Below are 25,793 nucleotides of genomic sequence, written 5' to 3' on the forward strand. Positions count from 1 at the left end.
ACAGTCTAATGAGGACAAATAATGCCTGCATATGAGAAATACCTAATGTAGGAAAATATTAGGAGGGACTCAGATAAAGCCTTGGACTTGGAATGAGCATGCCTGGTTTACCCCCTTTTTCCTAACAATAGCCCATCGGGATTTTCCTTATCTTCCTTACCTGGCTGGGTCAATAATGACCACGTCCCTAATGCAGATGGGTTGGTCCAAAAAGCTGGCTGATGCCTTTATTTCTGGAAAAAGTTCTGACAACCTCTGGTGTGGATCCGATGAATTTTACTTCCTAGAATAGAGTCAGACAGCTTATGTGGGAGTTGGGGGCTGTGATAGCTATCTTTGGAAGAGTCACTGGTTGCATACTTTCAGATAGAGCTTATCTCCGAGAGTATACACCTCAATAATATATATATTAAGAGTTTGATTCAGAGATGCTCGCTCTAAGGAGTCCATGTTTTATCATTTTTGAAAATAGATTTTGGCATTCTCGACCACCTTATTCAACATTTGACACCATTTATATATTTAATCATCAGGAAAAACAGTATTGGCAGGTGGAAGGTTGAATCTAGCATCTTTCCTTCTTCTGTTCATCTCAGCAGAGCAGCTGGTGAGGTCTCTGGATTGATGGGTGGGGAATCTCATTTCATGATTGCATTTGGTTTCTGTCAAGCTGATGCTCTTTCATTTGGACGCTGACACTCTGCCCTATAAAACCCATGCTACTTGTATAGACATCCGGATATATACAGGAAATCTGACTTACTCTACAAATACTTTCGTAGAATTAATTATCTCTGTGTTGGCTCTGGGTACACTGGGGCATGGAGATTTTGAGGAAAGAAAAAAAATTAGGTCATTCTTCTACTTAAAGGCATTAATCACAATAGAAAATTTCACTTTAGATTTACATTTAAATACTCTGGCATTGATGAATGGTTTGCATAGGGGATAAATGTAGAAGCAACTCTTACAGTATTTTCATCCTGGAAGTCAACATCATTGATTGTACATTAATTAGCTCTTCTCTACCTCATGCTGTCCTCTAACAAATACTGTGGTCCTGGGAAGACATGGTCTTCTCACCTTCATTGTACCTTTAGTGTAACTCTCCTCCAATCTGGTTTGATTTGTGGAAATAGAGAGTTCAGCTTTTTCTAGCCAAGGAACTTAAAAAACCCAAACAAGCCAAACTCTCTGTCTTTCTCGCATGATGTGACCTGCTGCTGGAGGAATACATTTGGGTCAGCATCATCCTGTGTGGCCGACATGCATTTGGTCAGGAAATAAGCATCATTTCCCTGATGTCATTGGAAGTGCACCTGGTTTCTAATATGGCTGCTTATTCTTCCTCTACAGCCGAGCAGACAGTTCCATTAAATTTCTCTTAAAATCCTTTGGGGCTATGTGTCAGGAACCTGTCCCCAAACTTCAGGGGACAACATCGAGCTTTCTGAGTGCCTCACCGAATCGTCTCTGATGACTGGAGCCGAGGGGCAGCAGTCCCCAAGGGGGTCACAAAAAATACCACTGCACTTTGACTACTCCAAAGAAAACAGCGGTTCCATACTTGACATCCTTCTTTCTCTAACCTTTTTAACCTATACCCTAGAAAGGAGTGTTGGTCTGAGTGTCGCAATACCCACTTTTGCACCATACTTCTTTGCCCCACCAAGGTGATCGAACACTCCATTTTGGAATGTGGGAGCACAGGCCTTGTGATTTTGTTCTGTTTCTGGGGCTTCAGTCAAAACGGATACAGAAAAAGGGCCATGTCATACCTAGCATGGTGATGGGTTCTTCCAAAGCAATTAAGTAAATCATTCTGGCTCCTGTCCTTCCAGAGAGAAAAACAGACATGAAATTGGCTTTCTGATGGGAAGGCCTTGGACAGAAGTAAGACTAAGACTAACCATCCCGGTAGTCTGGCCAATAACCTGTGTGGACATGATGTGGGTACACACACATCCCGGAAGCTTCTGTATTTTTGTAGAGATTGTTTGGTTCCATTACTCCAGAGAATTTTCTCCCTGTCTTCAGTTCCAGGAAGAGTTATACTTCTCCTGGGTAGCTAATTTTTTTTGACATACGGACACTACAGTTGAATGGTTTTCACTTGTGATGACTGCTTTCCCATTGTCCACTGGAGCCAATATGTTTGTTCCCTTCCAGAAATTGTGCAAGACTGCAAGATACAGGTTACGTCTACAGATACAACCCAGGCTCGATTTGTTTTCCTTTTCCTTCTTTTTTTTATTTTTTTCCTTTGGTTTTCCTCAATGTTTTTCTTCACTTGTAGCCTGGCATTAAAAAAAAAAAAATCTTTTTTGCTACAAAGGAAAGCATGTATAAATTTGTTGGAAGGATAGGTATTAATATTTTATTTCATTCACAGAATGAACTCATCCCCATTTTCTATATGCTTTCAGGATAGCATATTTTTAAAGTATATAAAAAGCTAAGTGTTCATCTATATCTTTTTAGAGTGGTTGGGGAATCATTTAAAAATAACACAAGACAAATCTGTAATTGTTAGGAAATGTTCATATTTCCTTACAAGACAGACTCTAAGGAAACAGGCCTTATTTCTTTTTCATGGTTTTCAACAGCGTCTGCTGACAGTTTAAATAGAGCCATAACCCTAACTGCAGCTGACACTGAAAGCACAAACTGAAGGCCACCCGTTAAGAGTCCGTAACTGAACCTTGCCGGTGGTGTCAGGGCCACAGAGCAGGAAGGATGGGCACACATGCTTAGCGGGGGCCTGACAGCGGGACCCAGCCAGACACTTGTTTGAACAACTCTGTGTTCACAGTGATGAAATGTAAGACCACAACCTACACATGGCTTGTTTGCATGCTCATCTGCTTTTTGGGGGGATAATTATAGTGTGTGTGTGTGTGTGTGTGTGTGTGTGTGTATGAGATTGTTTTAGTCTGCTTACTGTTGGGCTTTGCAAAGTAGAGTTAGAATGTTACCACAATCAGCTGTGTCTGATGTCTGGTAATCTTAGAAAAGGGTTAATTCACGTATAGTCAGTCCTCCATAGCCAAGGGTTTTCCATTCATGGATTCAACCAACTTCAGGTGGAAAATATTCAAAAACAGGGAAAGTTACATTGTTGCCAACACGCAGTGTGTGGTTAGGCCGCCTGTGGTTGGGTCTGTACTGAACATGTGCAGACTCTTGCCATTGTCCCCTACACCATAGGGTATCACAACTACGTACCGAGCCTTTACGCGGTGTTAGATATTATGAGTAATCTAGAGATGATTTAAAGTGTATGGAAGGATGTGCGTAGGTGATTGGCAGATACTCCTCCCCCATTTTACGGGAGGGACTTGAGCATCGGGGATGTTGGTATCCACAGGGGCCCCGGAACCCAGCCCCGAGGATACCGAAGGACACCTCTGTTACATTTGTATTTGAACTCTGCATCACAAGATGACACACAAGAGAAAGCTAGACTATTGCTATTTTATTTTCACAAATGTCTGAGTGCATAGTTGAGTCATTTCAATGTTGTGAGAAAATTAATATGGCATTATTTTTCTGATGATATTTCTCATTGCAGTCGCTACAAAAATGGGGCCGACAATGCCAGATCATTCAAGGGATATAGCTTCAGCAATAATTTTTTTTTCCTTTTTATTGAAATGGTAGTTTTCTAATAGAGATACTGAATGCTGTGTACTCAAATATCTTTAAAGCAATACTTAATTCAGAATTGAGTGCAGAGAAGCTGAAGAAGATTATTCATCCATGCAGATACAATTATATTGTGGTGGATGATAATGGATTTGTGTTATTCTTAATGTCTATACATGGCTACAGCGAGACTGAAGTTGTTTTTATAACTTTGTAGTACATTGAACGAAAGGGAAGTATGAGAGTGGAAAGCCTCTGATAGATTAAATGTGACATGTTTTTTATCCATATAAAATGGTTTCTGAGCAGCTGGTAATTGTGAATATTTCAGCAGTCGTTTTTGATGTGGAATACTTCTTCTGTGTTCACCCCTAATGATTTGTGAGCTGCGCTTCATCAAATTGACAGTTTCCTCACTTTTGTAAATAGGCATGTGATACACCTTGTAAAAACTGGTGAAAGATCCTCAGCTCACCTGTTATGCACATGGGACTCTCTCTTTTCTCTTTCTCTCCCTAAGTTTTACCATCCAAGTTTCCTTTAAGGGAAGATAAGATAAAGAAAGGCTCGCATTCACTAGCCTTTAATCAACTCTAGCATTGTTCTAGGTACCACCATATATACCATCCATTGGATAATTTTGCAGCTCAAATCAGCTCCAAGGAAAAAGAACAGGCAACTGCTTTGGCTAAAATAGTAAACAAGTGCAGCAAGAAATGACAAATTCCTGGAAGTGTTTCCATATGATAGACTTTTCTTTGTCGTTGTTTGTAATGTAAACTATTTTTAGAGAGTAAAAGATGCCTTTCATGCCTCCAACGTCTATAAAACTTTAAGAATATCTTTGCAACACTAATCTCCTCACCAATCCTGTGACATAGGTAGCGTATGCAGTATTCCCACTGGATAGGTGAGGGACATTACAGAGTGAGCAGAGTTAGTGCAGACCCTTGCGCTGTACTATATAGTCTTCTCCTAAGTAATGCAAAGGAATTAATCTAACTGCACTGGGAACACGGAAGCACGTTGAGTAAGAATTATCCAAAGGGAACTAAAGATGTTAAGTCCGAAGGATCAGGAAGGATACTTGAACCAATCTAAGAGGCAGAAATCGGCTGTGGTACTAGAATTACAAAACACCTTTGGACCTGACGGAGTGTTATTACCGATAGTAAGCCAACTCATTCTCTGCGGGAACATATAGTAAGATTTCTATGAAAACCAGCACAGTATGGCTCCTTGAATTGGTAACCTGAAATCTCTTCCAAAACAAGCGCCTAGAAATTCTAAATAAAACATAACAAATCTCGTTTATAAAGGAATCGGTGAGCTCACAAATAATTAAGGGACATCCTCGGAAGCCACATACCAAAGGAGCACCCCAAACCCAGTGGGGTCACACATGGTCCAAAGGTGGGGTTCCCCAGGGCCAAGGGGATGCCGCGGCCAACCTCAGTCCAGACGCTGGAGCCGCCCTGTTTGCTGATGTGGACAAAACCGCAGCTTAGTCCTGCTGCATAATTGGAACCATCCAAACACTGCAACCTACATGGACTAGAAAATTCCTTCATCAGCACAGGGAAACAACCAGGAAACCTGCAGTTACGTGAATTCTACCTCTGGCCCTGCCAGCAGGAAGACCCAATGCAAGTCTGGTCCACCGTTTGCTGAGGACACTTAGCATGTCTCTGCTAACCACAATCTGACATCTTTACAATTGGAAATAAAGCAGAGGCAACAAAGTATATGATTAATCTTTTTCTAGATTGAACATTACCATGTTCTTTAAATATTTTTCTGTGGCATGGTCTTTACTGTTGCAGAAGCATGGTTACTACCTTCCTCTTAACTTGGCCAATCATGCACTTTATTCCGTAAAAACTTTGGTGTTCAAGTACTGGCTCCAGGCCCTTAACTCTGAAATTGAGGTAATTGTTGCTTAAGACAATTATATGTATATGTGTGTATATACATATACAGAGAGTGCCAAAAAAAGTATGTGCATTTTGAGAAAGGAAAACTGTATTAAAATTGTAATACTCAATATACACCGATAACAAAAGATGAATACAAGTCACGTTTGACTTCTGCAATTACAAGAGGTGCTCAAAGTGGTTCCCATCAGCGTCCAGACACTTCTGATGGCGGCAAAGTACTGCTTGAGCAACGTTGACCAGAATGTCCACATGTTTTTAGCCTCTCTCTCTCTCTCTCTCTCTCTCTCTCTCTCTGAAGTTGATGTACTTGACTTGAAGAGAACGAAACTGTTATTCAGGAAACCATTACTCAGAAAATAAAAAGGACAAAGAGAGAAGAGTCTGTTCTCAAGTCAGGCTAATTCACAGTCGCAAAAATTGTGAGTGAGGGTACAGTGCACTGTTTACAAATTGCACACAAAACTCAGAAAGCACAGTCCCCCTGCAGCATTTAGCAGAACAGCCAGGCCTGCACACGTTAATTGCTGTGAAGGCATCCGCAGAGACAACAAAGGAATAATACTTCCTAGATTTCACAGAAGGTGAAAATTACGCAAACCCAAACCTTGGCATTTAAAGGAGCAATTTTCCTACATCTGAAGAAATCACACGGGAGTCGGTGTTTATTTCCGAATGACGGCAGCTAAGCCAGTGGCTCCTGGAATTGCTTCCCGAATAGATGCTGTGGGACTTGGGTTCCCTGTAGCCCTAAACCCTGGACATGGCACAGTGGGATCCAGTTGCCCAGGTGTTTCATCTCAGGGCTCCCTGTGGCCTGGGTGATGCTGTGTTTTGTGAACGTGAGCTTCACTTTGGCTTCCTTGGGATATTGGTATATTGCAGAGAAGACAAATGGTCTGGATGGAAACATCTCATGAAACCAGTGTTTTGTCCCTCGGCAGTCATTGTCTATAATGTGTGGACAAGCAGTTAGGCCTCTAGCTTTTTCTGCTATTTAGGATTTGAAGTGAGGGTCACAAAAGAAGTATAAGTCTCCCACATTTTCAAATGCACGGAAACTGCAATGCTATATGAAGGGCCATCAGTGCCTTCGTAGACATGACAGAAGTAACGCATTCAATCGCCCACATGCAGAGGGCTTCACGTGGGTACCTGACGGCTGCGAGTCCTGGCAATAAAGAAGAATTTCCATCAGAGGAGGGTATTTTAAAGATTTAACTCTATAGGTCACCTCTTAGTGAAAATTCATGGGGAAATCCTCTCACAGAAAGGGACAACGGATGTTTACTGTCAATAGGTTTAGACTTACTGAGTTATAGTCACAGTGGCATGAAATATGAGCTCTGTCCGCTGCCTACAATTGATGAACCTTCTGCAGACCCTGGTAATACACAGCAGTACACGTGTGGACTTTCGGGTACTTCCTCCGTGCACTTTGAAAAGCAAATCGAGTCCGTCCATTTATCAATCCTGACATTGATCCCTTTCTACCTAGCTCAGCAAAGCATCGTCTACATAATATAAAATTGAAAAACTGCAAGGCCAAATAGAATAAGCAGTCTTCTATTTTTGTAATTGAAATATTTAAGGGTATAACGGAATTAAGTAGTTCTCTTATTTAAAATAATTCTTTTTCTTTTTTTTTCCTAATTCACCCTCTCTAGAAGAATAAACAGATGACTAACCACAATCTGACGTTTTTACAACTGGAAATAAAGCAGAGGCAACAAAGTATAAGATTAAGTATAATACAAATTAACCTATTAATAAATGCATGTAATTCTGACAGTTAATCAGGAAGAAACAGTAAAAAACTGTTACAAAGTTGGAAAGAAATACCCTGTTACCATACTTCTTAAATTCCACAGTATCTTTTTTTTTAAAGAGTCATTTATGTAAAATGGGATAACACTTAAATAGTTCAGAGACCTGGCAGTGAATAAATGATATCTGGGGAGTCATTTATTGGAGGTTATGGCACAACCTGGCTGCAGCTTGGCCAGCATGGCAGGTGCCTCATTATATTTACTGTCACAGGTGTTTGGGGCACACAGAGACTACCCCTGGTGTGTCCTGGGCTGGGTAAAGCCAGCGACTGGTGTTTCCTGCTTAATGCTACTGGGAAGATGACACTGGGGCCTCTTAGTCCCAGGTACTTGTGTACTTCTCATTAGAAATATTAGCTCTTCTCACATAAGCAGTTTGGAAAAGCATCATCAGAGAAATAACACACCATCACAATTACACTACTAACAGGTGTCTAAGTCTCTTCCTTTCCGATTCGTACACAATTTGCATTTACCCCCCAGTGTTATCCTTTGGATACCTGTGTCCCTTCACATCTTCCCTAAGTCATTAATGCATTCCATTGTTTAAAATGATGTTGTCTTCCAAGAAAAGTCTAAACTCTTCCTGAATGTGACCAAAATCTCCTTTTAAAGGAAGTCAAACTCCGCCTGTCCCTGTCACCCCCACTTCCTGTTCTCTGCCCTCCTTCTCTGGTCTAGAATCTAGAAACACGTCCATGCATTTCTCCACTGATGGCAACAGAGCACCAACGATGAGCCAGGTGCCATGCTAGGGCAGATGTTAGAGCTCAGTGACCCAGAAAAACCCTCCTCTTCTTGGGGAGCTTGCCAGAGGCCAGTGAGGGTGACGTGATAATATCAGGGCAGGCTGTGGAAAAGGTCGGGGCCCTACAGGTGTGGCCCCTGTGACTACCGGTACCTGCCCTTCTCCTCTGTGAAGCCTGCTCTCACCACCCACCTGCATCTGTCTTCCCGTCTGGGACCCCCATTGCACCTTCTGTGCATGTCTGTTAGTTTGCTTGTCCATAACCACTCTGAACGCAGTGCTTGACTTGCGTGGTTGTTTCCACACTAGACAGGTGTGTGTTAAGAGCAAGCTACTTGATCTTCTACAACCTTGGGTGAGGTGCCTGGCTGCATGGTCCCTCGGTCCGTAGTTAGTGATATGGCATCGTTTAATTTTTAAAAATATAAAAATAAATATTTAAACAAATCAGCACCCAGTGTCAGACTAGATTGGCCCAATTCAGACGATTAGACAACGTCAGATGATTCTAGTAGTCGTGGCAATGATGAAGTGGCAGACTGGCCTTTGTTTAAACACAATTTTATTAGTCATGTTGATTTTGTGTTATAAGTGGTGCCTGTTCATCATGAGAGAATATTTATATTTATAGCACGGATTTAATAAACTTGTATCGCAGGAGGGAATGAATGGTTGTTGTTATTGTAAGGAAAATGGATAAATGAAAGTGTTTGATGCTCCTTTCAGGCCTGGAATTTTTATGCCAAAATATTGATTTTATTGGAGACTTGAAAACGAACACAGTCCACAGCTTGAAAATCAAATGTCACACAAGTACACAAGCGCATGCACAAGGAGACAGTCTAATAATAAGGGTTGACCGTTTCTGAAATACGCTTAAGAAGGAAGCATGTTTGCAACTGCACTATTTTGGGGCCCTTCTCTGTAATTATGAAGCACGTCTAAGCTCATGTCTTCTGTGCTGTCTTTTCCAGTTTTTCATCTTCCTCGTGCAGATGCCAGACTCGGCCGTACCCTGCCAGCCCAACCACATCACACCCGCGGCATCTCTCACCTTAGCTGTTAGGTCTCTCCTCCCCCTACCGTTTTCTGCCCTGCCTCCTCCAGCTGAGCTCCCGGGGCTCACAGCAGCTTTCCTCTCTGTCCTCTGCGGGGAACACCACGTCCCTACTTGATTGGTGAAAATCTGCTCCTGTTTCGTTTCGATCTAGCACATTCTTCTTTCCTCCCAAGTGACTTTTTGACCTCCAGGCCCTCCTTCATTCTAATCCAGGTAAGGGCAGAGGTCCCGACTGTCTGTTTTCTGAGCAGAAAGAATATTCGAGTCTTCTAATCGTCTTGCTGCCTCGCTCGGCCTGGAATGGACAGAGGGTCAGGGTCTGCAGCATTCTCGGCTCCACTGCCTCAGTCACTTCTGAGCAGAGAACTCGCCGTTTGGTGTCTTTCTGCCAGGCCGTCTTGTGTCAGCTTGTCAAAGGCTGTGGCTCTTCCAGAAACTGCGTTTGGTGTCGCTAGCTATCCCTATCTCTAGCGCGTGACGTTGTCTTCCTTGCCTTTTCCCTTCTGTCCTGTGTTCACCGTTTCAGTTCACCTTGAGAGAGCCCGTTGAAGGTCAGACTGGCCCCCATTCCTCCAAGGCCATTTTCGCTAGGTTGCTGTGAGTGTCGCTGTACACAGCCGTCACCTTACCCAGGCAAGCTGTCCCTTCATGTACGGAAGCGTCTGGGCAGAGCCAATCAAATCATCACACAATGCCAGGTAATTAACCACCAGGAACTATTACTGCTTGATCGACCCTCATCATTGTCCTGGAGTTCACAGTAACCAGAAAACCATGTTATACCAGCTTCTCAAACGTAATCAATTACAACGTTTCAGCCTGCCTTACATGCAGGTATTGAGCAAACCAGGTCTATGATACAAAGTTGTGAGGGTGAAGGTTTGTGGCCTGTGTGTGTGTGTGTGTGTGTGTGTGTGTGTGTGAATTACCGTGAGGCAGGTGGAGAGTTCTGACCTTCAGGCCCACTCACCGCTGGGTGAAGTTGCCCTCACCTGCCGGCTGAGCCCAGGGCCTGGCCAGCAGGAGCAGCCTGACACCCCCGGTGCAGCTTGGCTGCTCTGTGCCTTGGCACCAGGCGGTCTGAGGTCAGTCTCTGGGTGCTCCCGGGTCCAGGAGGAAACCACTGAGAGACCCCATTTCCTGACTCCTCCTGCGATTGCCCGCTAACCCATGTGTTTTGGTTTTGTTCTTTTCATCCTTTAGGGACACACCTGAAACTAGGCCCAGGGCCTAAAACCCATTGTATTTGGTTAGGATTCCAGGTACTCTGCTGAGTACTTACCACCCGCCCCCTCCTGGACGATTCACGCAGACCGACACGGGTGCCCCTTTCTCTTCGGTGGAACAACTTGCACTGAAAATTGTGCTAACTCAGCACTTTCCACGGCTTGTGGGCAGCTCTCACTAGAACGTTACGTTACAATTTAAGAACTGGAACAAGTAGCAGAGCCGAGCTCGCAGCCCACATCCATCTCCGAGTGCGTTGCGGGTGGTGCAGTACGTCCCCTGCACGTGTGCTGTTGGGGCGTCCTGAGCAGATGCTCACCTGTGGTTAGCAGGGCAGTCGTGTGTAGTTACCTGAGCTTCAGGTGCTGGAGTCTGCCGTGACATGCTCTTGGCCCCCAGCTCAGTCCTGTATTCAGTCAGTAACCGTCACTGTGCCTTGCCGTCAACAGGTGCAGACTTCAGTAGCCAGGTGTTCATTATAAAGCATCCGGAAGCTCCCAGAATTCACGAGCATCCTGGAGAATCAGGGCTGAGGCTGCGACTTCCCGAGAGAAGCCTGGCCGCCAAGCCCCACACGCATCGGCCCCAGGGCCGCTGGGCACTAACGTGGTGTGACCTTCACCTTGAGTCATTGGGGTCCTTATTGTCCCTGCTACTGTCACCAGGAATGTCCAGACACGGCTGCAGAATTCCCAACCCCCCAACGGGAGTAGGTGTTTCTTCCTGACATGATTCCCGTTCAAATGCCAGCCTCTTGATTTCTGCCGGAGCCTGCATCCCACGCCTGCACCCTCATGTCAGGTACCTGGGGAACTGCCATTTGGGCTTCTAAATGGGGATGGGGACACGCACCTTGTGAACATTTCTTCAAGCACCAAAGGGCTTTTCAAAAGACTGTGTGTACCCCATGTGTGACTGGCCTCCACCGCAGTTAGCCAGCCCTGTGACTTAATCCCCCCCGTGTGCCCCTTCACCCCCAATGTCTCCTCCTGTCGACCCATCGCAGGGGTGCAAAACGCAGGCCAGCCCCCGGTGCAAGCTGTAAAAATCCCCTGCTATCCCGCCACACTCTGCAGAAGCCATGTGGTGCTGTTTTTCAGGGCTTCTTGTGAAAGGAAGAAATCGGTTCCTAATAGTTGCCTATGAATTCAAGCTTTACATGTTTCTTGTTTTGATAATATTCTTTTGACATCTTTATTGTGCCTGGCTCACCCATGTCACACGCCCCCCTCAGATGAAATAAATCAGGCATTAAGGCATTAAGGAAGTGAGTGAGTGGGTGAGGCAGGTAAGGTGAGGGAGTAAGAAGGAGCCCTGGCACATGCTCCAGACAGGGCACCAGGAAACGTCCCAACCTGGGGATGCTGCACCGGGTACAATGACAAGTGGCCCTTCTCCTTACTGTGACAGCAAGACCCCGTAAGCAAAACACCCCAAGGGAAAACGCTAAGAATAATTAGAGACGAGAAGTTTTGTGGGGACTCTCACCTGCTGTAATTAGAAGGGAGGGTTTGCAGCACTGTGCTGGGAAGGGTCGATAGAAGTTATTTTCTCTGCTGAGAAGAGCTGTTTCAGCTACCTTTGTTCAGTGGTAAAATGGAGTTATTTTGGAGTAGAAAATGACCCTGGGCTCTAAGGCCTTAGACTGTCTTGTGATGGGGAGGGCGTCTTTGGGGGGAGGGAGTCACGGCCTGGGTTTTTTGAAATCATGTTGTTAAGCAGCAAAACAAGCCATCAGAAAGAATAATGATAGATCATTTGTTCCCTGCTGTGTGGTCTGGGTTACTCTTTCTTTGAACTTTAAATATCTTACAATAGTACAGTCAAGTGAAATGTTTATTTACAACAGCCAATGAAAACCTGTTCAATACTGGATAATAATGTGCCGTCACCCTGAATCGGACGGAGGAGATATTTTGTTAAGAATGTTCCAAACTGATCAATAGCCAAGAGGAGGCAATACCTGAATTCGTTTCCCCACGTTCCTTCCCTACCAGTGATTATGACCTTGTTTCAGTAGAAACAGGGCCGATTCCCCAGGCTGTTTCTGACTGTGATTTACCTTGGATGTGCATTTTGTATTTGCGCATCCGTTTTGGAAGGTGCCTACATAGCTCTTTACTATTTGTCCTTAGCATTACTGAATCGCACGACCCCGAGGGAGCGGTCCTCCTGTCAGGGCTGACGTCATTTCCTGGTGTGACGTCCCTGGCTGGTGGGTAATTGAGTCGCCCCTCCACCATATGTGCCCTGGGGCCCTGTTGGAACACAGCCCTCTACACCTGCGGCTGTTCTCGCTGTTTCCTAAACTCTCCTGATATTAATAAGCTTTTTTTTTTTTCTCCTGGCAGCACTTTCTCGTTTGCCCTACTTAGTTCCCTTAAGATTAGTAATTTTTCTGTCGGTTGTTTTGCTGTTAGAGGCATGAGAGGGTGGCTCCCCAACTTTGTTGGCGGGTCTATACGGCGTTTGATATTGTGCAGTACCTTGAAACACACGTGCTTATGTATTCATAAGAATACACCTTTGGGCATTTCTAATATGTCATTTACATTTTGAGTTTACTTAAGGGAAAAAAAGAATTTCCATTGGTAGGGACTGAGTGGGATGGGAGTGAGAATTTCCACAGTGACCTAGAAACGTGAATGTCACCACATGCAGTCATTGCCCATTTCTCTATGGGCCGCGTTTGGGCGAGCCTGACTGCAGTGCACAGGGAGCTGGAGACGAAGTTGCTCTCTTGACCTCAAAGCAAGTTGACCTGGAGAGCTTTCCAATTAAGAAGGTGTTATCTACCAATATCTCGTAACTTAATTGTTGCTTTGTTAGTGGAGGTACTGGGAAGTGTTTTGCTTCCTACGGTCTTCCATTCCTGTGCTAGTGATGCAAATCCTCCCGTGTGAAGTCCGGAGGAAAAGAGCCCCCCTGTCCTCGCTGTTTCCTGGTTCTTTCTCTGGTTGTCCTCTGCAGTAATGCAGAACCTCTGACAACCTCGGGCCCCTTCAGCACGTTGCTATTCTGAGTGTATTCCTTTCATTTATATAAATTGTACCAGCATTAGTGAGAAATGAAACCTAATCAACAGGACGTACAGGAATGATGAATACTGAGAGGAAACAAGTCCTTAAAACTCCCAACAGACAGAGGTCACATACCAGGACGCTTGAAAGGCCAGTTGGTGTGCTCGTGTGGTACCTGTGGGTGGGCGCTACTTTGATTCCCATTTTATAAGTGAGGAACCTGAGGATCAGACCATTGAAACAATGTCCCCAGAGCCACACAGCTGGCAGGTATTCGAGACTCCATGATCAGACTGAAGGTGGAATTCGGCTGCTTTTAAAACCTACTAGTGGAATGAGAAGGCTGTTGGTATCCGTAGCGTGAAGACTGCTTCACAGTCTGCTGTTGTTGGATACTCATTGTGTGTCATCACAGCCCTTGGACTAGATTACCTCATCTGCATTTGGACACAGTGAGGTGCCGGGCGGGGGGTGGGGAGACGGCCGGTACCCCCATCGTGCCACTTGGTGCCGGTGAGGCCAGCATTAGACCATGGAGCTCAGACTGCAAAACCCATGCCCTCCAGTCTGCAAAGGAACTGCAAAGGCTTTTAAGTGGGAACATACTTATTCGAATAAACTTTTTCACAGAAACCCTGCTAGGTAAGGTCCCCATCACCTGGTTCCCTGGCCGTCTCCAGACTTCGCCAGGGAGTGGTGGGGCTGCTTCAGGCCACCCCAGCCTGTTAGGGCTTGCAATGACAAATAACGTCCCAGGCACATTCGTGTATTAACTCATGCATGTGAACTCCTCCCATGTAACTGTCATTGACTCAACATGTATTTAGGGAGCACCTACTATGTGCCTAGGTTTTGGGGAACATAAAGACCAAAGGCCTTGAGAGTTTTTGCTGTTCTTACTGCCCTCACTTGTCCAGTGTCTTGATTCTATGCGTACTCATTCCCTCTCTTACGAGATTGCATGCCCCTATGGGACAGATACATTTTGTATCTCCCCCAGACACCTCCCACAGCAGTATTCCCAGCGCACGCGTTCTTTCACTTGTTTGTTTGCTTTTTTCAATCACAGGCATATAGCACACAGTTTCATAAAATCCACCCCTCCACTTAAATAGACTCCAGCTGTGACAATGTTTATAATGTGTCTATTGCTTGGAATTTTGTTGAATATCGACTTTTAGAAATGCAAATTTGCAATTAATGAGTCACTCAGACATATGATTCATCCTTTGGTGTAGGGCACCCTAGGATTTGGTACAAGGTGTGACACCGAACATTGGCTGCCTTTCTAACTTAGGAGAAATATTTAGTCACCTGAAAAGAGTGGGTTTGTGAGCAGGTGCCTGCCTGGGGGTTTCTCCTCGGAGTGGGATGACAGTACTGAGGAAATGTTTTTGTGTTTTTAGTAACGTCTTCTAAAATGAAATCAAATATTTTCCTCCCTATTTGATGGTGTCATAAAATATCTTTGTTCCTCTTCAAAAGCTATTATCTTACAAAATAATTATTTTGCACCAAGGTGTTCAGTGTATTAAATATTCCAGGAAAGTTTGGGAGTCTGCAGTTATTGAGTAACCATGGCAAAGAACTTGCATGTAGGTCTTTATGTGTGTGCCTAAGGCAGTTACTATTTTTAAAAAATAAAATTTTTTCAAGTGGCCTTCGTTTCAGGAGATATAGTTGACAAAATTATGATATTTAAAGTGGGCAGCATCTTTGACACATTGGAGAGGATTCTCTCCATGGAGTTAATTAACATATCCATCACCTCACTTTTTTGAGTGTGTGTGTTTTTTGTTTTTTGGTTTTCTGGGTGTTTTTTTTTTTTTTTTTTGGTTTGTTTGGTAGGAATATTTAAGTTCTACTCTCTGAGCAAATTTCCATTATATAATAGTGCTGTCAGCTCCAATCACCATGTCACACATCAGACCCTCAGACCTTATTCCTCTTACAGCTGAAGGGCTGGACCCTTTAACTTCTCCCTATTTCCTCCACCCCTAGCCCAGCCTCCCTGACCCCAGTCCCTGATAACCACTTTTCCACTCTGTTTCTATGAGTTTGGCTTGCTTTCCTTCTTTCTTCTTTCTTTCCTTCATTCTTTCAATCCTTCCTTCCTTCCTTCCTTCCTGTTGTCCTTCTTTCCTTCTTTCTTTCTTTCCTTCCTTCCTTCTTTCCTTCCTTCCTTCCTTCCTTCCTTCCTTCCTTCCTTCCTTCCTTCCTTCCTTCCTTCCTTCCTTTCTTTTGATTCCACAGTAAGTGATACCACAGTATTTGTCTGTCTCTTTCTGGCTTATTTCACTTAGCATAGTGCCCTCCAGGTTCATCTCTGTTGTTGCAAATGACAGCATTTTCTTATCTTAAGGCTGAATACTATTTTGTTGTGTGTGTGTGTGTGTGTGTGTGTGTGTGTGTGTGTCACATTTTCTTTATTCATCTGTCCACTGATATTTAGGCTGTTTCCATGTCTTCAGTGTTGTCAGTAATGCTGCAGTGAACGTGGGAGTGTGTGTATCTCTTTAAGATACTGATTTCATGTCCATTGGATTGCTACTCAGAAGTGGGATGGTTGGATCATATGATAGTGCCATTTTTAATTTCGTGAGAAAGTTCCCAACTTTTTTCCATAGTGCCTGCACCAATTTGCAATCCCTCCAACAGTACACAAGGGTTTCCTTTCCTCCGCGTCCTCACCGAAAATTGTTTGTTGACTTATGCATGGCAGCCATCCCAACAGCTATGAGGTGATATCTCACTGGGGTTTTGATTTGCATTTCCCTGATGATTAGTGATGTTGAACATGTTTTCATACACCTGTTGTACATTTGTATATCTTTAGAATAATGCCTATTTAACTCTTATGCCTATTTTTAATTGGGTTATTGGGGTTTTGCTATTGAGTTGTAGGTCTTTGTACATTTTGGATATTATTTACTTGTCGGATATATGATTTACAAATATTTCCTCCCATTCTATAGGTTATCTTTTCATTTGCTGATGGTTTCTTTTCCTGTGCAGAAGTTTTCTAGTGTGATGTCATTCCACTTACTGACTTTTGCTTTTGTTGTCTTTGCTTTGGGTGTAAAATCAAATAATAATAATAATAATAATAATAATAATTGCCAGAACCAATATCAAGAAATTTATTGCCTGTGTTTTCTTCTAGGAGTTTTATGGTTTCAGTCTCATGTTCAAGTCTTTAACCAATTGCATTGATTTTTGTGTGTGGTGTTAGATGGAGTCCAGTTTCACTCTTTTTCATGTGGCTGTCCAGTTTTCCTATCATCATTTATTGAAGAGACTTTTGTTTCCAGTGTATATTCTTGGTTTTTTTGTTGTAAATTAATTGACCACATATGTATGAGTTTAATTCTAGATCTTTAATCTGTTGCATTGATCTATGTGTTTGTTTTTATGCCAGCACCATAGTGTGTTGACACCACAGCTTTGTACTATAGTTTGAAATCAGGAACTGTGATTGCTTTAGTTTTTTGTGGTTCCATACCAATTTTAGGTGTTTTTTGTTTGTTTGTTTTTCTGTTTCTGTGAACAATGACATTAGTTTGATAGGGATTCCATGAATCTGTAAATTGCTTTGAGTAATATAGACATTTTAACAATATTAATTCTTCCAATCCATGAACATGGTATAACTTTCCATTTATCTGTGTCTCCTTCAATTTTGTTTATCAGTGTCTTATAGTTTTTAATATACAGATCTTTCTCTTTCCTGGTTAAATTTATTTCTAAGTGTTGTATTCTCTTTGATGCAGTTTTAAATAAGATAATATTCTTAATTTATTTTTTGATGGTTCCTTGTTGGTGTATAGAAATGCAACTGATTTTTGTGTATTGATATTTGTATCATACAACTTTATTCAAATTGTTTTTTAGTTCTAACAGTTTTCTTTTATGGAATCTTTAGTGTTTTCTACATATAAGATCATGTCTTTGCAAATAGGGATTTTTTTTTTTTTTCTTTTTCAAGTAGATGCCTTTCATTTCTCTGTCTTGCCTAACTAAGACTTCCAGTACTGGGTTGAAAAAAGGTGGCAAGAGTGGGTATCCTTGTCTTCTTTCTGATCTGAGAGGAAAAGCTTTTCACCATTGAGTATAATGTTAGCTGTGGGCTGGTCATTATTGGCCTTTATTATGTTGAGATAAGTTTCCTCTATACCACTTTGTTGAGTTTTTATCATGAATGGATGTTGAATTTTGTCAAGTGTTTTTTTCTGCATCTATTGAGAGGACCATATGATTTGTGGCCTTAATTTCGCTCATGTGTTGTGTCATATTGATTGATTTGTATATGTTTAAATATCCTTGTACTTCTGGAATAAATATATTTTGATCATAGTGTGATTCTTTGAATATATTGTCGAATTCGGTTTGCTAATATTTTGTTGAGGAATTTGCATCTATGTTTATCAGGGATATGGGCCTTTAATTTTATTTTCTTGTAGTGTGCTTCTCTGACTTTAGTTTCAGGGTAAAGCTAGCCTCAAAAAATGAGTTTGGAAGCTTTCCTTCCTTTTCTGTTTGTTGGAAGAGGTTGAGAAGTATTGGTAGCAATTCTTCTTTAATGTTTAGTAGAAATCATTACTGAATCCATCTTTTCCTGGACTTATCTTTGTTGGGAGTTTTGAAATTACTGATTCAATTGTCTTTACTAATCTAAACTGGTCTGTTTAGATTTTCTATTTCTTCATGATTCAGCCTGTGAGGTTGTATGTTTCTAGGATTTTATCCATTTCTTTTAGATTATCCAATTTTTTTTGCACATAATTGTTCATAGTAATCTCTTATTATCCTTTGTATTTGTGCAGTATCAGCTGTAATGTCTTCTTTTCTGTATCTAATTTCATCTCTTTGCTTCCTCTCTTCTTTCCTGCTAACTCTAGCCAAAGGTGTGTCTATTTTGTTTATCTTTTCAAAAAAAGAAAGCTTTAGTTTTGTTAATCTTTTCTATTCTTTTTAGTGTGTACTTCATTTATTTCTGCTCTTTGTTATATCACATACCTTTTTAAAAGAGAGTTCACTGGGGCTACTTAAAAATTATTAGAAATAATATTAAGGATTATATTTCTATGTAATGATAATTTTGACTCAACTCAGGAAAACCCGTGCTGACTGTGGACAATTTGCTAAAGTTTCTGGTTTTTAGAAGACATTTTACTAAATTTGGACAAACTTTGTAATCCTACACTTCTGCCCTAAGGCATGGTCTTCCTTAAAATAAAATATGTAACCAACTCTGGACAGTTCTTATGAGTTTTGACTTAATACTTTTGGTGTTGGTTGGGGCGTAGGATTATACACCAAAAAGCAAAGCTCCTAAGAATCCCTTTTCCTATTCTCTTCCTCTCCAGAGTCATGTATTGATCGTGGGATTGCTGTCATGTACCCGGTTAAGGATTTGGGGATTTGGGCTGCAGCTGGAGGAAGTTTCTTTTCCGGAGAGAACTAATGCGATGAAATTTGTATTTTAAAAGGGCAAGTCAGCTATGGGTAGAGAATATAGTAGAGCATGAGGGAAACTCAGTGAGGCCAATTAGGGGGCTGGAACACAAAGTGCAGATACAATGTGATGATCATTTGACATGAGGTGTTGAAAGTGGAAAATGAGAAATGTAAATAGATCTCCATGTGTAAATGAGATCACATCAACAGTATTTCAGACTGATTAGACCTGGGGAATGAATAGTGATAACAGTGACTCTAAAGTTGTTGTCGTCAACACCTGGGTACACGGTGGCATGGGACAATGCATAAAAACCATGTGTGGTGTTATGATGGTAAGTTCAGTATTGCGCCAGTGCACCTGATTCAGGCCGCATAAAATTGGAAGGACAGTCGTTTGAACCATGTACACTCTCCTAACCCCCACCCCCATATCAAGTAGACTGGGAGAGGAGTTCCAAGGTCCTCTTGTTCTTTCTTCTTCTAGAATAAGCAACCACCGAAAGTCTTCCTTCTGGTTTCCCAGCAGCCTTGGTCTCCTCTAAGTGCAAAGGATGTTTTTAGTGTTTGGGGAAAAAAAAAAAAAAGAAAGGGATCATCAGGATGGCTTTTGAGCATTGCTCCCTACCCTATGAAACACCAAGCCCCCTTTTAGTCATCTGAAATGGCATTCATAGACAATAGAATTTACATATATATATATATATATATATATATATATATATATATATATATATATATATATATATATAACCTCACAAGAAAACAAGAGTATTCCCTCATCAAATTGAAAAATAAAAGAATACATGAATGTTTGACTGTTCAGGCCAGATTCAAAATGAGGTAATTGGATGTTTGCTGTTGTATATAGAAAATGCGATAAATGATGTTTGCAGCAATACGTTGACTCGCGACTGCCCAGCGATGGTCCTGGGGACTGACATATGTGCCGCGTGGGTGTCACACACACACAGTGAATGTTGCTGCCATTACCTTTGATAAACGTTGAACAGTTCTTGCTAACAGTGACTATAAAGCAAACCCTACTGTTTTGTTGGTGCACATTTGAGTTGCAGTACTGGTGGCACAGTGACGAGGGTGTGGAGTGCATAAAACGTCTTTACCCCTGACGTTGCGGGAAGGCTGGATTCCACCAACCTATGCCCACAGGGCCCCTAGTCATTGAGACAGGCATATTTCCAGGAAAAAAAGTGTAATTGACACACTGTAGATCAAAATAGAAATATAAGATCAACGGAAGGCAAAGAAAGATTGATATCCCTGACTTTGAGTGGTATCTCATACACTCCCACGTACTGCCTGGAGCTGTTCCAGACATTCACTACAAAGTTAAATTAAAGGTTACCCTGCACTAATTCTCATTATGACTCTAGCCCGAAGGAGCCTGATTAATTCCATCCAGGATAACACTCATTGTAAGGTTAAGGTTTCTTTGGGAAATCTTGCTCAGTACCTTAGGCACTGGGAAAATGTATGCCACTGATTTCAAAGTGCATAAAAAAACACAAACAAACAAACAAACAAACAAAACACCTTTTAATGCATTTCTAGGGACTTTCAATGAAATACCTAAATTATATTTTTTTGGATCTCTAAAATCTTTTTTCAACATTTGAGATGTTTCCTTTTAAATTATTGGCTCTTATACTTTACCATTCTATACTGAATGAGCCAGACTTCAACTGCTATTATTCATTCTAATCTAACGTGTCATACATTTTTGCTGATGGCTATTTGGCCATTAGAAATCAAAAGTTAACCTTGAAAATGGTTAACTATGAAACCACAGAATTTTAGTTAGTGTAATAAAGGTTGCGTTCATTAAAGTTTAAATGTTTGACTTTTCTTCCTCTGCAACATGAGAGAAAGAAATTTTCCCCTACGATCTGGTTCTCCATCTGCATGAACAGCCTACTGAGAGAAGGGAGACTAATTTTGAAAAACACATTCGTATTCTTAGAAGCCAGGCAAATTATATTTTGCATGTAAGGTAAATTTGAATTATTTCACCAAGTCAAGAAATTTCAAGTAGCAAATAGAAACAAATGTCAAAGAATGAATTAAATGTGAGTCATATTTTATTGTTTTTCATTTTGAATCCTTTAGTGAAGCCATTAGTCTTAAAATGTTTTAATCTCATTTAAAAATTTAGTTTAGAGATGTCCATTTCATTAATTTATCAAGCAAAACTGAAGCACCGTGGAAGCATGACTCTATAGTGGAATTTGGAGACTATCCCAGAATCAGAGCTTTTTCACAGGAAAAGAAGTGTGTGTGTGCACACATGTGCACCCTATAAAATAAGAAAAAGTGTGCCTTTATGAGTATGTGAAATTATGCAGCTTATTGCTATGAGATTTGAGAGAAGGGAACTGTAAAGTAGGCCTGCTTAGCAAAAAAGTAAAAAAGAGATTAATGGATGATGGATTAGCAAATGATGAGCATGGTTTTTTGCAAGAAGCTGAAGGAGACGATGGGTGTGCAAAAGGTGAGGATACAGATAGGATGTTGCAGGCTAAGGAAAATATGGAGAAAACAAGGTGGTCCTGAACCAGACATGTGAGAATGGCTTGGCCACATTGGTGAAACTGTGACAATGAGGAGCTGAAAATGCTTACAAATAAGAGTGCTGAGAGAGTGAAGAGATTGTTGACTGAATGTCCTAGGTTCAGATGACAAAATGTACAGATCTTCCAGAGATGCTGTTAGCTAATAGGGTGGAGTGACAAGAACTCTAAGTGACATAGTTTTTATGGGGTCTTATCAGAGAAGGGCCACGTTAGAAGGAGCCAGACCAATGGGACAGTGTTGAAGTAGTTTAGTTAGGTGTCCAGGACTAGATAATGAGACTGCTGGCAACAAAACAGATGACATAAGAAGAGTCTGGTAACGAAAAAAAAGAAAATGTGTGTGTATATATACATGTATATACTATGTAAACGTGTTAATTTTATTTAACCTGACTTAAGCAAATATTGTTTCTCCCCACCATTTCACACTATGTAACCCTTTTGGAGGGAAAGGGATGGGAGTGAAGGACCCTGAATTATAAGGTAAAAATCCTTAAATTATTTTGAGACATAGTTTTAAAAGTGCAAACTCAAAAAAAAAAAAAATCCACTGTGGAGCACTACTATCTTAGGGCTTTGTACTGAATCAGCATAAACCATATTTGTTAAATAAATCATTTATCCTTTTGATGGGAATAAAAGAAGTAATTGAATTAGCTACTAGATTAGTAATGATTTACTTGTGGATTCAAAGATAAATTTATTGTAGGAAAGGAAGAAACCCTTTTTTTATAATACACTTATTTTATATATGGATTTAATATTTAAATCTTTAATGTCCTTAACTATCTCCAGGAACTGTTCCTTTTATTTTAGTTTAAAATAGAAGTGGTTTTAGCCATAGCTCATAATCATGCCTGTACATTTTCATATTATGTCTAATGACTTTGAAAATACTAATTTCACTCAAATAATTTTATGATAAAGAGCAAAATCTCTTTTGGAATCTGAATTAACTCTTGCAGTGAAAAGATATGCTCTGAAAGAAAAAGAAATTAACTCCCCACTTTTCTAAAATTTAATAATTTCCAAATGAAATGTCTAATGTGCAATATTATGGGTGTGTTTCCTAGACCTGCACTGTGCAATCCAGTAGCCACTAGCTACAGGTGACTTATTTCCCTTAAGTTGATGAAAATTAAATGCAATTAAAATAGTTTACTTTCATCTCTTGTGTGGAGCACAAGAGCGTTATTTGAATACTATGATATTTTTAGAGTTTACTCATTGGAGCTAATGCTACAATTTGGAAACCCATACCCTCATCAACTATCAAGAAATATTTTCTGAGACCTTCCCTCCCAGGTAAACATGTGCTGGATGATAAATGTGAACATTTTGCATTAACCGCCTTAATATTGTTATGAATCTTATAAGACATTGTAGTCACTTAAGAACGCCTTACTTGTAAGAGACTTTGAAGTATGCCGGAACTCTAGTGAAAGAGACACTGAAATGTTCAGGCAAGTTGTTATTAATTATTCCAGTGTCAATTGAAGACAATACAGTAAGCATGCATTCTTAATCCTGACCACGAATAGGACAAGAGGAAGCAGAGGGCATGAAAATACTATAGAACAAGAGGTTTTAGTTGGATGTAGAGAAATGTTTCCTGGTGTGGAAAGTAATGGTGCTTTGGGAGGATTTATTGAGTGAGGTTGTGGGATTTGGGGAAATCTTTAAAAATAGAATACATTTGGTCTCTCTAGGGGGGTACGTGATATGCCCGCAGGCGTCTAGTGTGGGGATGGCTCAGATTCATTGCCGTGTGTGTGTGTGTTTTTTCTTAGCAACCATTCTATGAATCTGTAGAGGGCAATAAAATTGGATAATTCTCACTGTGTTCTTCAGGGAGTCCAGTTTCCAGACTGCTTATTCTAACAGTGAATCAGTGCCGAAATCTTACCTTACGTTCAACAACTTTTCAAATACAAGAAAGGAAGAGAAAAAAAAACCTGAAAAATATGAAATGCCAGTGTTTTGCCATTTTACGAAGTAGTGTTTTTTGAGGTGGATTAGCATTTCCTCTCCCCGATGAAGAAGGAAATGATTTGGGTCCTAGGGTAAGCACCGGGATGGAAACTCCAATTCCTATTCTGCACCTGTGTCAAAGGAGATTGCGTTTACTGTGACTTGAAACTACATATGAAATAATGATGTGTGCCTTTAATCTGAGTGACAAATGTGTTTCGCACACCATAAGCTCCCGTTGCCACTGTGTGTACAAAGCGCCCGTCAGAATGGCAGCAGTCTGCTGTTCCAGTCACCTGGGAGGTGTCCCAGCGTCCCAGTGTTCATGCTGTGGCCATGCTGGGAAGGAGGGTGGTGCCCAGGGCAGCGCTACAGGGTACCCGGAAGCGGGGAGGTGGTCCACGCATCCGCAGAACGGAGACATCCTCAGAGATCCGGTGACAAGAACCTGAAGGATGTCACGGCTGCGCCAGTGTGAGCACATCTGGTCACCTGTCCTGCACATCAAAGAAATCTAAAGCCACCACTCGCCTAAAAAGCCTGTGACTGTTTTGTTGTTTTTTTTTAAGCCATTGATGTCATTCTTAGCCAGGTTTAAAATGGAAAGCAGAAGCAGGTCAGGCTGAGTCATATTCACAAGGCAAGATGTGGGGGAGCAGAGATCACAGGCTGGAGGCAGACGGCCTCCTAAATCTGTGGAAACTGTATTTGAGAATAGCTGACCAAATGCATGGAGAAAAGTGAGGAAGCTGGCACTGGAGGGAGAACGCTCTGGAGGGTGACAGCTGAGTGAGGGAGTCTGGGGGCTCCACCACAGTGTCCTTCAGAGGTGGCCTGTTGGAGCAGGACGCATGGGCTGTGAGGCTCTGACCGAGACCCTTACCTCATCTCTGCTGCTTCATCTGCAGAATCCCAGGAATAGTCCTTACCGTCCAGGTTGGTGTATTTAAAGTCGGCCCATTCCTGTGCCTGGTAAGGTGGTAAGGAACCAATGGATGGGATCGTCTGGGATGGGAGCTACCTTTAGCATTCATTCATTCATTCATTCATTGCTCCATTCCTTCCTTCAGTAAGTAAATACTTGACTATACTCAGAATGCCAGAGAGTGCAAGGGGCAGACGACACAATCAGGGGACAGTTTATTCGTTCTTCGGTTACCTGACTATGGTTAAACTTTCCTTAGAAAATGATCACAGGTAGTGAAGTATTGCCTGGTACCAGCTGTGGAGAGGAAGGCACCAAGATTGAGTGACTTCCAGAGAGGACTCTCAGCTGAGTTGTGTACCTGTTCATACTGGGGTCATAGGATGTCAGGCATCTCATCTTCTGTGTTCCCAATCGTTCCTTCTGGAGGGAATTATTCTTCTCTGCGGTATCACGTTAGCCGACCCCAGGAGCAGAGGAGCTTCTAGGGTCTTTCGTATACACATGACCTATATCAGAGTTAGAGCTGGAAAGCCGAGACCGTGAGCAATTTGTCCTAAGGGACTTACTGATTACTGGGATGAAACATGACACAACTGTAGTAAACACTGGGGAAGGAAAGGGCTGTCGAGGGATGGTTGGAAGATCAGCAGAAAGCACAAATGTGAAGAAGTTCCGTGGAAAGCTGCTGCCTGGGCATGAAGTCATCGCAGCTCGGCTGGGAAGCTGGATGTAAAGCAAGGACAAGCTGGGACCTGTGAAGACACCCTGGAACCCACAAGCACAAGCACCAACCTACTGGGATGAACCGGAAGCCATGTCTGTCTGTCACTCCATCTAAAGCCAATGCTTTTGGGTATGTGTAGAAGGGCTGGTGGCCTTCACCACGGACTGCAGATACACGTCCCCCAGGACATGGAGACCCTGGAAAAGGATGAGAAGGGTACATTTGATGAAGTGCCATCCAGCTGCTTTCTCTTGCATATCATAGCTGGTAGGAGAAATGCAGGGCCTCCCAGGGACCCGTGCAAACCTCATGAGGATGCCAAGTGCTTTATGTCTGCCTCCAAGCAGTGTGCATACCCCTGTGTGCCCAGCCCACCCAGTGCCACACAGGAAAAGGAATGCTGGGCAGTTGGGTTCTGACCTCCCTAGATGGGCCCAGCGCAGACTACTGCTGAGAAGAGACTGGACCTTTGGTATCATTATCCTCACAGACCAGCTCTGTACAGCACGATTCTGTTTAACTCTTTCTGTACCGGTGCTTCTCAGAGGAGGCATGAGGAGAGGTTGGGAAGGGCAGAGCCAGGGGAATGAGGGAGCACCCAAGAATCATGTGGGGAGTATTTCCTAACTGCTCACCTCGGCTTCTGTTTCATCACCTCC

At 42.2% G+C, this 25,793-nt stretch overlaps 1 protein-coding gene across 17 annotated transcripts in view; it reads left to right on the forward strand.

The window, feature by feature from the left end:
* Positions 1 to 25,793, forward strand: part of RALYL (RALY RNA binding protein like) — a 498,623-nt gene that overhangs the window by 100,268 nt on the left and 372,562 nt on the right. For 4 of the 17 annotated variants that reach the window (XM_081069842.1, XM_081069853.1, XM_081069848.1 and 1 more), the window contains exon 1: positions 24,288 to 24,418. The exons of 12 other annotated variants lie outside the window; for them this stretch is intronic. In XM_081069842.1, coding sequence (XP_080925968.1) covers positions 24,334 to 24,418 — 85 coding nt within the window. In that variant the 5' untranslated portion in view covers positions 24,288 to 24,333. Of the gene's footprint in view, positions 1 to 11,222; positions 11,245 to 24,287; positions 24,419 to 25,793 lie in introns of those variants that run through there. One more of the 17 variants, XM_081069855.1, reaches the window with a different exon arrangement.

Source organism: Rhinolophus hipposideros (assembly GCF_964194185.1).
Source record: "Rhinolophus hipposideros genome assembly, chromosome: 13".
Lineage (NCBI taxonomy): Eukaryota > Metazoa > Chordata > Mammalia > Chiroptera > Rhinolophidae > Rhinolophus > Rhinolophus hipposideros.